The sequence below is a fragment of the Canis aureus genome, chromosome 22 (genome assembly GCF_053574225.1).
Source record: "Canis aureus isolate CA01 chromosome 22, VMU_Caureus_v.1.0, whole genome shotgun sequence".
Lineage (NCBI taxonomy): Eukaryota > Metazoa > Chordata > Mammalia > Carnivora > Canidae > Canis > Canis aureus.
In genome coordinates, this window is record NC_135632.1 from 46,860,635 (window position 1) to 46,879,441 (window position 18,807).

At 40.0% G+C, this 18,807-nt stretch overlaps 1 protein-coding gene across 27 annotated transcripts in view; it reads right to left on the reverse strand.

Annotated features, from left to right (window-relative positions):
• ARPP21 (cAMP regulated phosphoprotein 21) overlaps window positions 1–18,807 on the reverse strand; it is a 155,144-nt gene that overhangs the window by 57,113 nt on the left and 79,224 nt on the right. For 17 of the 27 annotated variants that reach the window (XM_077865884.1, XM_077865885.1, XM_077865886.1 and 14 more), the window contains 2 exons: window positions 15,015–15,247; window positions 7,609–7,839 (listed from right to left, as the gene is read on the reverse strand). In XM_077865884.1, the coding sequence (XP_077722010.1) occupies window positions 7,609–7,839; window positions 15,015–15,247 (464 nt within the window). Of the gene's footprint in view, window positions 1–7,608; window positions 7,840–15,014; window positions 15,248–18,807 lie in introns of those variants that run through there. The other 10 variants (XM_077865892.1, XM_077865900.1, XM_077865889.1 and 7 more) reach the window with 3 other exon arrangements.

Consider the following 18,807-nt stretch of genomic DNA (forward strand, 5'->3'; position numbering starts at 1 on the left):
GACCTGTTCGATTAAGCTAGCTAACAGCGTAAGCCCAGAGAAATTTAAGAAGCAACAACTAAATCCACTGCCTTCAGAAAGATCTGCCAAGGCTGAGTGCATGTGTGTACAGTGGCGCCTAGCGGAGAGGGCCTATGGAGAAGCAATCTTCATGAAGCCATGTGTTTGCTGCCTGCACTTCATCGTTATCAGCAAGATTGCACACACTGAGAGATAGGGTCGCTTTCCCTCTACCCATCCCCGCTACATTGGGTTACACGTTATTTACTAATACATTTGTTTTGCTTCCACTGGCCTTGCACCAACTCAGAACTGTGGTCGGTTCTACTGATACATACACAACAGAATATGCCACATCCACACACTCGCTCCTCTAAACAGACTCAACAATGAGCAGACAGGGGTTTAGATTTTAAAGGTTATGCATAATAAAAGTATCACAACATCATCTCCTGATGGTGAAGCAAATATACATTGTTTCGCTTTTTGAAATAATGGAATGGCTCACTATTATTATTACTATTATTTGAGGAGTATTTCATGGTTTGCAAAATAGTATCATTGGATCCTCAGCATGACTCTGGGAGGAAGGACAGTATCATCTCCCTATTCTGCAGCTGAGATAGTGAAGGCCTACTGGAAAGGAAAGGAAGCAGGCGAAAGGAAGGAGCAGAAGGGAGGAGAACAAGAGCAGTAGATGGATGGAAGCAAGGAAAAGGAGAGGGAAAGGAAGGGAGAACAAATCAAGCTCCAGTGTGGCAGGCACAGGGACAGGCACCCTGTACACACTGTCTCAGCTCTTCTGGTGACCCACAGATGTGCGATCTCATTCCACTTTAGAGACCAAAAAAAAAAAAAAAAAAAAAAAAAAAAAAAAAAAAAAAAACCAGGGTTCACGTGGACTAAGCAGCTCACTCAGAAATGCCAAACCAGTACATGAGAGTCAGGAAAAGGCCCGGGTCAGAATGACTCTGAAATCCATTCACTTCCCATTACACCAAATAACTTCAGTGGATTATCCAAGTTTACATAACATGTACACGCTACAATGAGGTACAATGACAAACATCCAATCATAAATGAAAATCCTCCCAAGCAGATAGGTTAGAGCCTATTGTTCTGGGATGTGGGCACCATATGATGGCTAAGGAAGGCAGTCTTTTTCATTAACAATACATATTGTTATTAATGATATATTAATCACCAGTGATGTGAGTAAAATTAGCAACAAAACAGGTCAGAGAGTGAAAACATAAAAACTGACCCAAACAAAACAGTGCTTTAGTGGAGAAAAATATATGTAGTATCCAACAAGAATAGACTGTTATAAAATGGGAGCTAATTAGCTACTGAACACTAAGTGAAAGAAGCAGGTCCCCAAAGGGCAGCTTTTAGGGAAATATACAACTGCATTTCTTCTTTTTTAAAAGATTTTATTAATTTATTCAAGAGAGACACACACACAGATAGAGAGAGAGGTAGAGACATAGGTAGAGGGAGAAGCAGGCTCCCTGTGGGGAACCTGATGTGGGGCTCCAACCCAGGACTCCGGATCACCACCTGAGCCAAAGGTAGACGCTCAACCACCAAGCCACCCAGGTGCTCCTACAACTACATTTCTAATACATTCACGGTCAGGCGGAAGTTAATGGTAATGGGAGTCAGAAGAATGAGACCTCTCGGGGCAGGAGGGAGTCTACCAGGAGATGTCTCCTTCCAGATAGCATTCGCACAGGGGTTCATATATATAAATACCTGCCAACGCTACATGTCAGGTATGTGCGTTTTATAAATAACAGTGAGAAGATATTTTGGAGGAGGTTTGGAAGGCAAATGGTAAGGTTGTAGTGAAGTCAAACAAATTGACCCCAAACTTGATTTAAGCCCAGTTAGGAACTGGGAGCCTCAGGTTCCCATCATTACCTCACATTTTCAGCCCAAATGTACTTGCATGTGTGTGACATGAAACCCTTAAATGCTCCATACCTGCCAGAACTAAGGAAGTTCTGATAACAGTTTCATAACCAACTATAATGTGCCATGATGGAAGAGCAAATGTGCCAGAATTATAGTCACAGAACGACTAAATTTAGAGATATTTTTTAAAAAGTTCCTGTTCTTCATAGGTGCATGTTTTCTTACCACTGTCATTTAATTTTAGCTACTTTTAATTATTTTAAATACTTTTTTCCCAAAAATAACTTTCTATTAGATTTAAAATCTGCAACTCATTTTTTTCTCCCCAAAGCATCAACTTGGGATAGAATGAAAAAATGGTTCAATTTACAAAATCCCATCAGCCCATTTAGTGTTCTAATTCTTAATCCTCCTCCCTTTTTTATGGTAAAAAGAAGAAAATTTTAGATACCTAGCATTAAAAAAAAAGCTTCACAGCAACTTTATAAGAAATCATTTCAAAATAAGTCTCATTCTGTGCTCACACACACACACACACACTCACACACACAGAAATGGAAAGTAAAAATAAAATGATATTTACTATATTTTCTATGACTTCCAATTTACCCTGGTGAGAAGAAAGATAGTGTGAAAAAAGGACCATAATTAGGGTGAAAAACATGATCACAAATTATTAAGATGTCCTTTTGGTTTTTTTTTAAAGATTTTTTATTTATTTATTCATGAGAGAGAGAGAGAGAGAGAGAGAGGCAGAGACACAGGCAGAGGGAGAATCAGGCTCCATGCAGGGACCCTGACGTGGGACTTGATCCCGGGACTCCAGGATCACGCCCTGCGCTGAAGGCAGTGCTAAACTGCTGAACCACCCGGGCTGTCCCAGATGTCCTTTTGATAAATTTTAGATCATCTGTGTGAAATATTACTAATGGGCTATGAAATAGGTGAAAGAAACATTTCCAGATAACTGCATATGAAAAGTACTCAGAACTTGGGTACTCTAACTTGGGTACTCTACACCTTGGGTGGAGATAGGTGGCAGGTTCTTCTGGAAGAGAAGAGAAAATATAAAGTACTGCTTTTATGCTCAGTAAGGAGAGGTGGAAAGAAGTGAGAAAGTCCCAAGAAAGATAGATAGCATGGAAGGGAACAGACACAATTTCCCAAGAGAATTAGGACAGGTGACTATTGGTTTTCAAGTCAGGCATGATTCTGGTGGCCTCTCTTAGAATCTGCTACTTTGGCCAATCCAGATGTAATTATAACCGAATATAGGCAAGTAGTTTGAATGACAGCTTCTAAAGACCAGAGGGGAAAGAAAGACTAGTTGGCCCTAGGACCATCCAGCTTAGAAGAGGTTTTCATGTCAGGAACGGCTCAAGCATGCCTGGCAGGCCCTGGCATGTGTGTTGGCACAGGTAAAGGGTGTAGAAGCAGAGGTAAATTGGGGTGCCATGAGCTGGCCAATTGCTCATTACCCTTAATATGTGGCCTTTGATGGAAAGCTTCTCCACTAACATGAATAATGTGCAGTAGATATTATTTTTTTAATATTTTATTTATTTATTTGAGAGAGAGAGAGTGAGTGGCAAGGAGGAGCAAAGGGAGAGGGATAGTCTTTAGCAGACTCCTTGCTGAGGTCACAGCCTGACGTGGGGCTTGATCTTAGGACCCTGAGATCACAACCTGAGCTGAAACCGAGAGTCGGATGCTTAAGCCACTGTGCCACCCAGGCATCCTGTGCTGGACTATGTAATTATCAAGTATACTAATATATGATTATTGAGTATCTGCATGAGGACCAAGACTTGGTTATCCATTCTAGGGATGCAGAAACAAAAACAAAACCAAAAAAAAAAAAAAAACTGAGTCTGATCCCTCCCCACAAAGTGCTTATAAATACGCTGGTAGTGAGGAAGTGAACCCAATGGCAATTCATACTAGAAGCAAAGTAATAAAATGCTCTTGATTTCTAACACCAAAGCATTTCTGCCACATACTTGGCAGAAGGGTATTTATTTAAAAAGATAGAGAGGGTGTGAGAAAAAGACTTTTCCTTTCCTAGTCCTTAGGAGGTGATCAATCAAATGATAAGGATGCTGCTGTTAACAGATAGGCAAAGGTTAACTCAGATCTCTTAAAGATACATTTACAGACATGTCACATACAAGAACTTCATGGTACATTTAAGAAAGAGGTGGAAAATAATAGAAAGAGGTGGAATCAGTTTGGATAAATAGTTGCTAGAAGTCCTGTGACAACTACAAAGTGGAGTGCTGTGAGAGACCATCAGGAGCATTTGAAAGAGATGAGCCCTAAAAGGCAGTTCAAAGCAAAGTCCCAGCCAATGGCACGCCCTTACATCACACACTTGTGAATTTGTGCCAGATGAAGGCAAAGTGAAATGGCAAAACCACATATATGGGCACTAATGAGTACGTGGGGGATGTAATCCCTGTTGGCATCTCTGGATAGCTCTGAATTAAAAGAAAATTGCCAAAGATGAGCTTTCTGCTAAAAATCTCTAAAAGGATACCAAGTCTAAGACATCAGGAAGATCAAACTGGAGAGTCAAACCCAGGTCTGCCTTATAAGGAGGAATACATTATACGGGGATGACTTTGAGAAAGAACCTCTGCAGCAACTCACTCATCCAGATGCCGGAAGAGCCAGGAAATAAGAGGCCAGAGGTCCTGAGTTAGAAGCAGACCTGCTGAAAGCTGAGTCTAAGGCCAGACAAAATAAAAAGTTGTGATTGCGTTTGAGGAACTACCAAGATTTATGCGGGTGGGTAGGTTTCAGGTTGCCAAATATTCAGTACTTAGGAAGAGCCAAATCAATTGTGCTGATAAAGGAAGTTTCATTTTGTTTCATTTAGTAGACACGACTGGAAGTCATCGTCGTGTTCTCAGATTACTGCTTGTCCTATGCCTGCTTAAGATAGATACTTTAGGAATAAACAGAAAGCAGAATCAGACCTGTAAATACAGAGAACAAACTGGTGGTTGCCAGAGGGGAGGGGAAAGAAGGGATGAGCACAATGGGGGAAGGAGAGTGGGAGGTACAGGCTTCCAGCTATGGAATCAATAAATTATGGGAATAAAAGACACAGCATAGGGAATGATAGATATTATTTCAATACTATGTAAATTGAGCACATGTTAAGACTACTTTGTTACCCACTCCAGTGAAGTGAAAAAAATAGCCAAGGATGGCCCCTTCCTACAAGGAGCTTATAAAAGTGCTGGTGACAGGGTAATGAATCCAAGGGCTATTCACACAAGAAGTAAAGTAGTCATACGCTGTTGGTTCCTAACACTAAAGAATTTCTATCATGCATTTGGCAGAAGAGTATTTAAGGAAGGGTGATAAGTGTGGATTTAAGGAGTTTACAGCAATGACAGAGAAGGATGAGTTCCAGTCCAAAGAAGGCAAATTTCCGGTTTCCATAGCAGAGTCAAATGAGACTAAATATATAGATGGATGAATGGATAGACAGACATGCACACATATACACCATAGACATATATACACGTATATGTGTATATGATACATGATGGATCTGTACACATATACACATTTGCATATTTTCAATTTACAAAAATAAACACATTCTAGGAAAAAAGAAACATCATCCACCTTACATCCCACCACTCAGTCATGGTATACAGAATATTAATACATTTTCCTTCTGATCTTGGGATATTTTATTTTTCAAATCAGAGATGCGTGTATAGAGAAGCTGTTCAACAATGTTCTTAGATCCTTTTCCTCAGTTAGGATCTTGCTTCAAAAGAGATATTTTGATAACAGCTCTAAGTGAGTGGATCCAATAAATAAGAATTAGGACTGGGTACCAGAAAGCACTTTATTTCTTTTTCTATTATAAGCAAGATTATGCATGATAATATACACATAACACACACACAACCATTATATCATTACAAATAATATTTCTTCATTATGCCCTAAAAAATACTATTAAGCTTTTCTGAAACACAGCAATTTTGCTTAAAACAAATGACTCAAAACTAATGCTTGTGTGTGCTCTTGTCTGCAAGCCCTCTGTCTCAATTAAAAGTGAAGGGATTTAAGCCAACAGAGTCAGACCATACTTCTATCAGTGCCCAGAGTAATGACTATAATCCTGGTTTTCTTTTAATTTCCTTTTAGTGCTTACAATGATCCAAATAAAATAAAAGCAATCTAATATTCTCCTTAGAAGTATCTATTTTGAAAGCTTTCAAATGGTTTTCAATAAAATGATTATGCCTTCTTTTCCCTCAAGCTTACGGCATTTTCAAAATGTCTCAATCAAACACCATGCCTTGAGAATGTGCCATATGTTTTCATGAAAATGTAGCAATTATTCAAGTAACTATTTTACTATCATTCTCATGTTTCTCTGAATTTCCTAATTACTAGTAGTGCTATATACGTGAGAAGATTGAGTCAGATTGCTTTTATGAGATTCTCATTCACTTTTGCATTTTCAAGTTTAGCTAATCACAGAAATACCCTGGAATCATCAAAACCAAACCTTAAAAAAAAAAATTAAAAACAAACAAACAAACAAACAAAAAAAAAAAACCAAACCTTAGACATATTTTGAGACAATTCAATTTTTTTTTCCAATTACTTATAAGGGCTTCCAAAGAGGTGACTAGTCAATGTCAAGCCTTATAACCCTAGGTTTCCCACCACGGCACTACTGATATTTTGGGCTGGATAATTCCTGTTGCAAGGGGCTGCCCTGTGCATAGTAGGATGTTTAGCAGCATCTCTGGCCTCTACCTTCTTAGATGCCATTAGCAGCACCCTCCTCCCTCAGTCATGATAGTAAAAATGTTGGTAGATATTGCCAAATAGCCTTGGAGGTGTGGGCACAATTGCCCCTGGTTGAGAAGTTTCCCCCATGAGGCAGACGCTTATTAGTCTATTTACCCCCTATTTACTGATTCTTTGGAATCAGTGTGGAAGTTAACTGACCACTGGAGAAATGAAAAAATGAAGAACCATTCATCATCAAAAAATGATCATCATGAAGTCACCATTTTCTAAAACCTCCAATTTTCCAAACTTCACCAAAAAAGTCTAGTCTTAGAATCCCTAAAATAAGTAAAAAATTTGCTCCCTATGTCCTATTTGTCACTGTCATTCCTTATTCCCCAGCTAGAACTGGGTGAAGCAAGAAAGCAACTTCAATAGGTAAGAATCTGCTGTGAAAAAAAAAAAAAAGAATCTGCTTGTGTGTCCCAATCGATATCTCAAGTTTGTGAAATATTGGATGCAAAAACCACTTTTGACATAATAACAGGCTAATCTGGGATTTAGTCTGAGAAACACAGTATTTTAATTAGTATTTCCCAGATCATCACTGTATGTCTCCGGTCTTAGCTCCGAGGAATACATGAGACACACCATGGTCAAGACAAAGAGGACAGAGAGAAGAGTGGATATTTCTGGGAAGAATCTATACTAATAACTACATATCAATATTGATATCATTATAGAGATAGAGATTACAGTAATAGATATGCTCTTCCTAAATCAAGACCGTATACACTGGTTCATGCACCTAGCTCTTTTGCTCAGGAACTTAAAGAAAATTTGCTGATGAATTTATAAGCTCAAACAGAAAAACAGAACTCTGATCTTGAGTCCCTGCCATAGCAGAGGTAAAGAACTAACCTGTATGCGGATTCAGAAGGATGCTTCCGGGTGGGATGCCTGTTGCAGCCTCAAGTGGAAGGAGGATGTAGCTGGTGCTGGGGGCTGCTTGGCCCCCTGCTCCACTCTCCGGATAGGGCACACAGCTAGGAGAGCCAGTGGCCACGCTGGCAGCCAGGGGTGTGTTCTGCAGGGGGGCGTGGGTGCGGGGCAGAGACCCCGAAGAGCCCGTGCTGCTGTTAGACTCAGAGCCTGCCACAGAGAAAAGGAACAGAAAATCATCCAACACAGAGAGCTTCCGATCTAAATGCTTAGTTTACATAATCCATCCTTAAAGAATGAGAGGTGAATACAGCAGGACCAGGGCAACATTTGGGGCTCACATTTTGAGATATCTGCAACATATGTTTCTGATGTGTTGATTTCCTAGGAAAAGGGATGTTAAGAATGAGCACTCTCCTTCAGCCTCTCACGTGTCCCTAGGATGGTCCTTTGGTACCCTAAAGGTGCTGACTCAGTGCCTGGAGATGCCCAGGAGTTATTAAAGCCAGGGGGCTGTCTCATTGGAGTTAGGAGAATAAAATGCGAGGTGGGTGTTAAAGAGATTGTAGTTTAAGAAAGAGTCCAAGAATGTGCTGATCATGGCCATAGCTCTAAGGTGCTGGTCCTATAACATCCATAAAGCTGCATTTTAAAGGGGCATGGCCCAAAATAATCTTTTCCCCTCAGATGTGAGTAGAAGAACTGGGTCACTCCTGCTGAGGGTGTTTAAGGTATGTATTTCACATAAATCTTATGAATATGCCCAAAAGGCAGACCCTGAAAGGGCTTGGCCTTAACAAGAATGCTGCATCATTGTTTAGATGACACAGAAGAGTAAAATCATGGGGAGGTTTGTAGACTGTGTATTTTGTAAATATCCTAGGTAATTGGGTTCCAAGGTGGAATCTAACCCAACCGTCCCCTTCTCCCTCTACTGTGGACAAAGAAACACCTGTTATATCCCATGTCCATTAGGCTGTACCTGCCCTTCACCACCACCAGGGCCAAGCAGCTCCAGCACCGTTGACCATCGCTGTCCTGGGCACTGAATATTAACCAGAGCACTGGAGAGAAAATGCACCAAGTGACATTTTGCTATCAGTGAATTCTAACTAACAGATGATCTGGGTGATACCATAGGTTGCAATAGGAATTTTAAAAACTATGTTACCCTACAACGAACAATCGATGTCATTAAAAATGCATTCTTCTGTGTCATTAAAGGGAAATCATATATCAGAAAGAGTTAACATTGTTTTCAAGATCCTAAAATGTGTCCTTGAATTAAACTGGAGACCTTTAAAAATAAGTGATAGGAATGCAGTATGTAATTGCAAAGAAGAAGGGCCACTGGAGAGTTTAGAGGAGGACATAGTTTTCCAGGAGGAGGACAGTGATATTTATTAAGCACTTAGTATGTGTGAGCACCTGGACACACTGTGATAATAAGTACTATTACTGGCTACACAGATAGGGAAGTTGAAGGATAGAGAAATCCAAGAACTAAAGCCAACTGTATAGCTATGGTCAGAGAGGGATGTGATCTGGGTAGGCTGATAGGTTTAACTGTGACCCAACACTGCCTCCTGAAAGCAATCACATGCATATGCTAGGTACTGCCATGAATGTTCTCAGCTGGGAATCTTCTCTGCTTTTCCCGAGACTTGATTATTAATAATGATAAAGCTATAAGTTAATTCAGGATGTACCAATCTGGTTTAGAACGCTGGTGGGTTCTGAGTTATGTATGGGAGAAAAATAAAGAATCTAAAAAGAGATCTGAAAATGCTAAGAGTAGTTTTGAGAGTGTATTGCTGACACGATGCCCCCAACATGGAAGCCCCAGTGCAAATGGTAGAGTGTGTTCGTGGACTCACCCCATGTGATCTGATGCTACATACCAAGTCTGACACTAGTGTGGAGGGAAAAACAACAACAGTAATAAACGATAACAAAACTTCCAGGCTGCAGACAATGAAGTTCATACAAAATAGGTTCAGCCCACCTCTGGGCTGAGGGGTCAGACAGCAGTGGGAAAGGGTTGGGACTAAGGAGGCATGTCCTGAGTAATTCGAGGTGTCAGCTGGTGCTGGCATGGGGTGTCAAGAGAGGGGACTGATGTACACAGCTGATGTGCCACTCTGGGAAAACCCAGAATGTTTTTTTCTTTTTGGCTTTCAGAAAATGGCTATGCATCACTGATGTGCAATGTCATGTCCTTCTATCAACTGGAGAAAAGCAGTACCTTCAACAAGAACAATGAGAAAGTGGGGTGCAAAGACAATGTAAAGAACCTTATTCCACAGGTTAAAAGGAAGAAAGGAGACAAATTTAGCTTAAACTCTCAACACTTGCAAAGATGGAGACAGTGAACCCTCATTAGAGGGGTGGCTCAGCAATCACCATGCAGCCAGGGTTAGTAACTGGCCTTTTTTGGCTGGCTTACAACCAACTTTGAACAGCCTATAAGCATCAGTCTGTGTTCTACATATAGCCAGTGTTACTGAAGATCTTGATCAAAAAAATGGAGGCTAGCAATGGTGATGAAATGCACAGGATTAGAAGTGTTCAAAAAATAAAAAAATAAAGAAACTGATATTTGAGAACTTTACTGCTTTAGGTGTTGAGAGGCAAAGTGTGTCCAGTCTCCTTTTCTCAGGGACGGAAATGTTAACAATGGCAAATATTTAAACAGTATGTCTACATGACAAGCACTGTGCTCATCACTATGTGAATTACCTGGTCTCATTTTCACAGCAACCTCATTTTGAAAATGAGAACTGATCCTCAGAGATGTTAAGTAAATTTCCCAAATATACTTCACGTATGGCAGAGTCTGCATTCAGACCCAGGCAACAGGACCTCATGGACCACACCCTATGCCCAGAGTCACTTGAGTGACCTGCAGGTAGGGCCAGGGTCCTGACCAGGACTATTCCAAGTTCTAGGAGATACTGCTCAGAAGTGGAAGCTTGACTTTTAGGGGCAGCTGGTGGAAGGTGATGACTGATGGGGGACTCTGGTGAACACTCAAAAGAAAGATAGGAAAGGGAAAAGGGGAAAAATGGGGGGACAGTTGTATAAAAGATTGCAAGGCAAAGCAAAACTGATAACTGGTCAGAGAGGAAGGGTGTGGGCAGATTCCCTTGGAGTAGGGAGCACCCACTCCCCAGGGAGGAAGCATCCTTTTAGTTCTTGTTTGGCCACTGACTACTTTTTGTTTTTGTTTTTGTTTTTTAAGATTTGTCTATTTATTTGAGAGAGAGAGAGATTGTGGAGGGGAGAAATAGGGAGAGGGAGAATGAAACTCAAGCAAACTCTGCACTGAGCCTGGAGCCCAATGTGGGGCTCCATCTCACAACTGAGATCACAACCTGAATCAAAACCAAGAGTCGGATGCTTAACTGACTGCATCCCCCAGGTGCCTGACTACTTCTTCAGACCTTTGTATCCTCTTTTGTAAAATATAAGTCACTGGACTAAACGGTGAGTAGCTATGAGGACATTGGCCTTAAAGTTCCTCTCAGCTTGACCAATCTTTGGATTGGCTTCTTTCAGAGGATTGTCCCTCTACCTCCCTTTTCTTAGAGCATTTCTGCCCCTTCAGGGTGTAAATCTTCCACTAGCCCCTTACCCATTTTACAATCAGGTATGTCTTTCTTACAGATTCAGGGGCCATCTCTTTCAAATGTAATAATCAAGAGAGCAAGTGCTTTTGTCTGCCAGTTTCTGCGGGAGGGTAGAAAGAATCCTGACTTTGATACGTTCCAATTAGCAAGGATGATTTCATTGAACTTACCAACCCCTGTCTACCTTGCCCCAGTGCTTTTCCACTGGTTCACTCCAGCACTTAAAACTCCCCTACAATTCACTGTACGGGGTGGAGTTCAGTCTTTCTCTCCTTGCAATAGTTTTGACCCTGACTGCAATAGTCATGAATAGAGCCTTCTTTATCTGTTCCTTTGGTCCGATGCAATTCTTCTTTTATAAGGACCCTGAACTATAAGTAGTTTTCCCTGAATTAATAATTCAAGAAAATGTTTCTAGATTCAGGGGTCAGAGAATTCAGTAGCATGACTGAAAGCTTCTGAAATTTCAAGGAGAAAGAAATTGCATCCAGTCTGCATTAGCGCTGAATGAAACTAAATACGAAGAAGAGGACTTGATAGAGAGATGAGGTGTCTTGCACTGCCTCTAAAAGTACTCTGGAATGTAGATGAGGAAGGTGACAACAACAAGGATACACTAGGATCCTGAAAACAAAACACCACACCATGTAAAATTACTAAAACAAATCATAAGGATATCTTCTCTCTCCAGAGCAGTTGTTCTCAAAGTATGATTTGAAAACAAGCAATCTGTGCTTTCATAAGTCCTTCCGGTGATTCTGGTGCAGTTAAAGTCGAGAACCCCTGGTCTGGAGATCGAGAGAGAGCACTATAGTAAAGCAATGTCCTCTGGCCAGGGTGGAAAGAAATAGATGTCTACTCATTTTCTAACCTCATTGCTATGACCAAGAAGCAGCAGAGGGTACAGTACAAGCACTGTTTCTGTCCTCTCCACATCCAGGAGGATGTCATGACAAAATGACGCAGTCTACCTCTGTAGCTGTGCACTGGACATCTGGTAGGTGATTGTCACTAAGCTCAGTGTTGGGGATACATGAAGGGAAAGACAGCCCAGGCCTTCGGAGCATGTGCTTATACGTTCAGACTTCAGCAATAAGCTCTTTATAAAATGTAGGAAAACGTGTTCCCACCTGGAGAGAGTCTCATCATTATCTATTTAAAGCTTGAACCTATGTAATTAGAGGAGGAGAAGAGTAACTTAAATGTCACAACTCCAGGCTTGGTTTCTGAAAGGTCAAAAAAAAGTTTGCAATTCCAGTGTGAATAATGAGACAAAAAATTAAAAACTTGCGCTGTTCTGAAGATCCATGACAGCAAAACTGACAGCTTTGCTTCATAAAACCATCCTGGGAAATTGTAAGTTTGTTTTGACATTCTATCTTGATCGCCCTTAATTTTTTTTTTCTTTCAGTTCCTGCACCTTGACAAGCTTTCAAAAGGAGACACTTAGATTAAAAAGGAAAAAAAAAAAAATGTCTGAGGCACTTACAATTTCTAATCATTCTTCAAAGAACATGGCATTTTAGCGTTCTTGAAGTGTTTTAAATGTTTCCAAAGAGCTTTTCTTTGGAAGTGATTGGGGGTGGTGTATGGAGAATGATGATTAGTTTAAAAATCTTAAGAGTTCTTTTGGTGTGCTGGAATTTTTAAGTGCACCGTTTAAGGTCCTTGGTTTTTGCATTTAAAGGAGATTTAAAACTATTTAACCTTTCTTAGTTTACAGGAGCTCAAGTGCACCACAGTGGGTTTTCTTGACTTCAGTTGCTGCAATAATGGGATATAAGAGCAATTAATTAGAGTAAGAAATCAAGAATTCAGCAAATGGTGATATAACAGAAGGCAGAAGGCAGTGTGAGCCCACCTGAATCTCTCCAAGGAGCAGGAAATATGTATATACAGTAGTGGCTGTGACTAAATGCTATTAATTTTCTGCCTGTGTAGGGAAACACGAGATAATTTCTTAGGAACATGTTCAGCAACACAATTATGTTAAACCATTAGCATAATGAGCCTAGATTTCAGAGTGCCCCCTAGTGTGAGTGTGAAGCTTGGCTAGGAAAGTATCCACAGTTAGGGCAACCCATGTCTAGTCTCTGGTTGGTGTTAGCCATTCACATTCTCCTCCCTGTCCTGCAACCCCCAGTATGTGCGACATCCAGGACATGTTGATGAATCACAGCTCTCAACCTCCACCCTAGGCAAAGCCAAAACCAAACAGAAACATTACAAATCATAATCACGAACCAAAGTTCATGGATAACTACTGAATGGTCACCTGTTACCTTCCTGGGATTCTAAGAGATATTTTGACTGAGACCATTTGCAAATAATTTGAAAACGATGGTGACGGATTCTTGGGAGACAGAGGAGCTAGGAATGGCAGACCATGTTGAGGATTTCTGGACTCATATGAACCCCATGATATTAATGCTTCCGTCAGTTTGAAGTTGTTTCTAGGTCATGGTCCTCATTGGGACCTCCCAAAGACTGTCCATGCAAACTTGAACTACCTACCTCAAAAAGATCACTATTCACTTAGAAGAAAACACAAGGTAAAAAAGAAGAGAGAGAGAGAGATGCCTGCACCTGGCTACTTGGAACTCTAAGCCTTTCTGAGGCTCACGTTCCTTATCTGCAAAGCAGGGATGGAAGCACTGAGTAACAGTAATAAAGATAAACATGACCTCATGTTTATGGAGGGCTTACAACCTACTTTAATTGCTCTGTGTATATTAACTTCACAATAACCTTGCCTTATAGGGACTACAGTTATTCCCATTTCTCAGATGAGAAAACTGAGACACAAATAGGTTAAATAACTTGCCCATAATTATACTAACAGCATACCAAAGCAGCAACCCAAACTATTAATATTGTAATTATCTTACAGTGTGGTTTTAAGAAACCAATCACAGTATTAAATTTTTTAAAAAATAGCTAACTTTTGTTAAAAAGTTATCATGTGCAGGTGCTTTTGTAACCATTTATATATAAATAATTGAATTTAAACATATATAATAGTTTGTTGAGGGGGAGTAATGTCATATTGTATTATAACCTACATTTCATAGTATCAAAGTTGAAATGACATAGGGTCATTTATGTCAAGAAGTTTTTTTTTTTTATTTTATTTATTTATTTTTTTTGTCAAGAAGTTTTTAAATGGAGTCAGGAGGCCATTGAGGAGACCGGCATTAGACTTGTCCTCACCTGTAGAACTGTGAGCTTTTGAACCGGACCAGACTGCAAATATGCCAAAGACCCAGCCCAAACACCTGCAACATGCTTCAGTAAGAGACAGCTTAGTGATAGCCTTTGAAAACAATTATATTCCATCAAGAACAGCATTGTGCCATTAACACCAACAAAAAAATTCTTTGTAAATAGCATATACAAGAGTTTTCTTTTTGCTTCAAAAACCTCTGACTTCTGCTCCCAGGTGGGACTATTTGGGTTGCTACCCGTATCTGTGTACCTTGAATTGTAATGCTTTCATTCCAAATAAATGCTCTTGCTCGGTTATTGACTCCTGACAATTTCAGATTGACAACAGATAAGGAAGCCGAAGATTAGAGACCTAGGCACACAGCTAGCAAAAGACAGGATTGGTATTTAAATTGCATGCCCTAACGCCCCCAAGTATCCCAGCAATTAATATCACCATCATTAATTAACTGGAAGCAAAGGGAATAATGACCATACCAGTTGGGTGGAATCTAGAAAATACAATAGGACATAAACCCATTCAGTACTAACTACCTGCTTTGGACAATTTCCCGGTACTCCTCGTACTGGATGTGCTGTCACCCCTGGTCAGCACCGTGATGCCCCCAAAACTTGCCGTCTTGGTCATGGTGGGCTTGAGATTGCGATTGGAGCTGTCAGAGTCTGTGCTGCTCCAGGCCCTCTGGTGGTCCGACCACTTTAGCTCATTCTCCGAGCTGCTCTGTCGACTCCCAGAGGTTCTCCCGGAGCCATCTCTGTTGCCTCTGGAGCACAGCCACCGGAAAGATGCACAGGGATAGTGTTACCTTCCATGAGCAGCATGAACATAGGGCGGGACCTTTCTTGGAAGAGCCATCTCCCCAAGACCCTTCTTGCAACCCTTCCCATGAAGCCTGTTGCCTTACAAACAGTGCCACATATACTTCATTGATGTGCAGATGGATAACATATCACATATAATATGCATGTTTATAAACAGAAAAACCAAACCTAGAAATATCACACCATCCCTCTGCCAGTGAAGGAGAAACAGGTAGGAAAAAACATGGTATAAAATACAGTGGTTAACTTCTCTTGTGGAGAGGAGAAGAGGATAAATTTTCCTGACCTAAGTCAACAATGAATCAATGTTTGGGAACAAATAGGATCTCAAATGATTCTAGGAGCAACTCCCACTGAAGACAAGCTTTGTCCCTTTAGCATTAAAGAATTGGGACCATGGGAAGATGCACACAGAACCAGTGAAGCCATTTGTTATTTTCTAACTTTATGAGATGTCTATCTGAATTCATTAGGGCTTTGACAGCACAGAAATCACAGAAATTATTCTGTTAGCCTAGGGTGAGAGTTTTGCCCAGTGAGTTTAACCTTCTTGGGCAGAGGAAAGCATCTTTTAATCCTTTTCACATAGTAAAACTTGTGATAATAACAAGACCAGTATAAACACTACACTGACATGACAATTTCTGAGAGGATCAATGGAAATGACAAAGCTCCACAGGTGAAAGAACACACTGGTTCAAAATTCAAATTGAAAAAGAGTGAATGTATTGGAAGAGATCCAATAAGCAGAAGTGAATTCTGAAGACACCAGAATATCTCCATGTTGGACACAAAAAATCACATGTGTTTTATAGAGAAAGTTGATGAAATTTGCATTTTCATTGGTTTCCAATCTGCTTAAAGAAGAACTTAGTGAATATTTTCAAAGCTTTTCCTGCAGTTAGAAATAAGACATGATGAAAATACTCTAAGATTATTCTCATGGCTTACAACTAAGTAAAGGGCAACATAAATCATGGGCAATAGATACAACCTCTAATTTCATGATCACTAAGCAATGTGGCATGCTCAAGTCTTGATCCAAATCTCACAGATGTGGTCAGTAGCTTTGTTAAAAATATTCTTCTAAAGACAACAGTAGACTGTGGAGATGTTAGGAGTTCACACATGTGATTGAAATGCTCACCAACCAAATTATATGGAAGGTACACAGAAAATTTTAAGTTTTGTTTCAACTTTACTTAACGTTTTTTCTGTTTTATAAGAACTTAAGATGGTAAATAGATCCAAGAGATAATAAAAATGAAATGGCTCATCTGTGATAGGAACTTTGTAAAATGAGGGGAGGACAGCAAACTCACAAAACAAAAAGCACTCAGTGCCCTGCTGTCTTGCATCAATATTTTCTTATATTCTCTCTGTTAACACCTCAGGGCTTGCTGGGCTTAGAAAGAGGATCTAAAAAGAGACCACATTGTGAGTAGATAGAATCACACACTCACCAATGGCCAGGTGGCTTGAGTTCTTAAAACTTCTCTTAAATTCAATAAAGCCAGAGGAGATAGGGTGGAGGGAAGAAACAGCCTTTTCTAGGGTGTGGTGTTCCATTCCTGATTATTTTCCTTTTTTTTTTAAGATTTTATTTATTTGTTCATGAGAGACACACAGAGAGAGAGAGAGGGAGAGAGAGAGAGAGCAGAGACAAAGGCAGAGCGAGACGAAAGCTCCATTCAGGGAGCCTGATGTGGAACTCAATCCCAGGACCCCGGGATCATGCCCTGGGCTGAAGGCAAAAAATGCTCAACTGCTGAGCCACCCAGGCATCCCTGATTGTTTTCCGTTCAAGTTCCAAATTCAACTTTATTCTTTTTGCATTTAATTCTGATTAATTTGACTTGTTTTTGATTAAAACCTGGCAAAAATCATTATTCAGCAACTATGAATGCACCAGGGATGTGACAATAGTCACACTTGTAGCTAATTTGGAATAATGCATATAGGAAAAGATTTGGGATAGTCCTTAGCCTCAGCATATAGGATGCCTCAGAAGGAGGCTCTCCATATGCAGGTGATGATCATGAACTATGCTTGAGTTTCCCTCTCCCTATGTACCTCTGTGGGAGGAAATGCCAGTGTGGCTGAGCCTGTCTGCAAAGGAGTATCTATCGCTATCCTTGGGTGCAAAGTAGTGTGCTGGAGTTGGCAGGCTTCACTCTGGCATTGGGTAACTCCTCTAGACTTGTGCCACATGCTAAGCCAATAAGGCAAACTAAGATTTCCTTAACTTTTTCTACCTCTACTCCACCAATTCAAAGCAGCATCCCAAATTAAGAGCTGTCAAAATTCCCAAAAGAGGGAATTTAGGTTGCTGCTTTAGAGTTAACATTAATGAGATTTATAATAATGCATCTAATTCTGATTTATGGATCCCCATTTATACACTGAAACAATACTTTACAGCTCCATCTACTGATTATTCACCTTAGCACTCACAAGATGAGGTCCAGAATTGAGTTTCATATCTATTTGGGAGTAGAAGCATAGACTTCATAGACAAGCATAACCACAAGTGCCTACCTATCTCCTAAGCCAAGTCTTGTTCTTTTCCTACTAGAAACCAGAAAGACAATAATAATGAAGTGTCTGCTCATCAGGAGAAGTTGGCCTTGGTGTATGTAATGAGAATTTGATCCCAGAGTAGTCATAAAGCATATATTCTCCAAGTTCTATTTCTCTGCTGATTAATATAAATAATATTTATTTTCCTTCATATCTGCACATGGTTTTGTTTTGTTTGCTTTTTACCAATTTAGATATGATGTATGCTTTGAGTTGCTTTTACCATTATGCACATGTCTTTGTGCTAACTCATCTTCCTGAGTTTCTGTGTTTGGTGACTTGGTGTGTGATGCACTCATATTAGAGTTGACTGATCTGAGTAGGTGGTAACTCTGGCTAGGGACCAGATTTGGGCCTGTGTAAAACCAAGTGGCCCACTATAGGGGCAAGAACTCACATTTCACATATTCATCGGCCTAAATAAACCAGGCTGTGGTGGGAGCATAGGAGTACTGGTAAATTCTTCTTGTTCTCTGGGTTTTGAGAAGAACAATGCCGTGTTATCTTTTTAATCTACAAATGTGATAATAAATGTTCCATTGATAACAAGGGGAAGGCAATTAGGCTATGTAATTCAATCTAGAAAAGTGAAGGAAATTTTTAAAAAGTATTTTTATTTCTGCCAAGCTGAAAAGGGAACAAATTAATTCAACTTTTCTAATGATGAGGTCCTAAATTCACATTTACTACAAAAATTTTCTGAGCACTCAATCCAATAATTTTTTTTTTGGTCTTTTCTTCTTTCTAAGAGAGCAAGAGGTTTTGTTTGTAAACAAATAAGTTTTCTCTTTCCTACAACAGAGATGAATCCTAACATTCCTAAAAGCAGTAACATATTAAATATATAAAACATATTGAGTACATTGATAGCGTTATGTATTCTTTTTGCCCTATAGTGCATATTAGCGGTATATTTAATAGG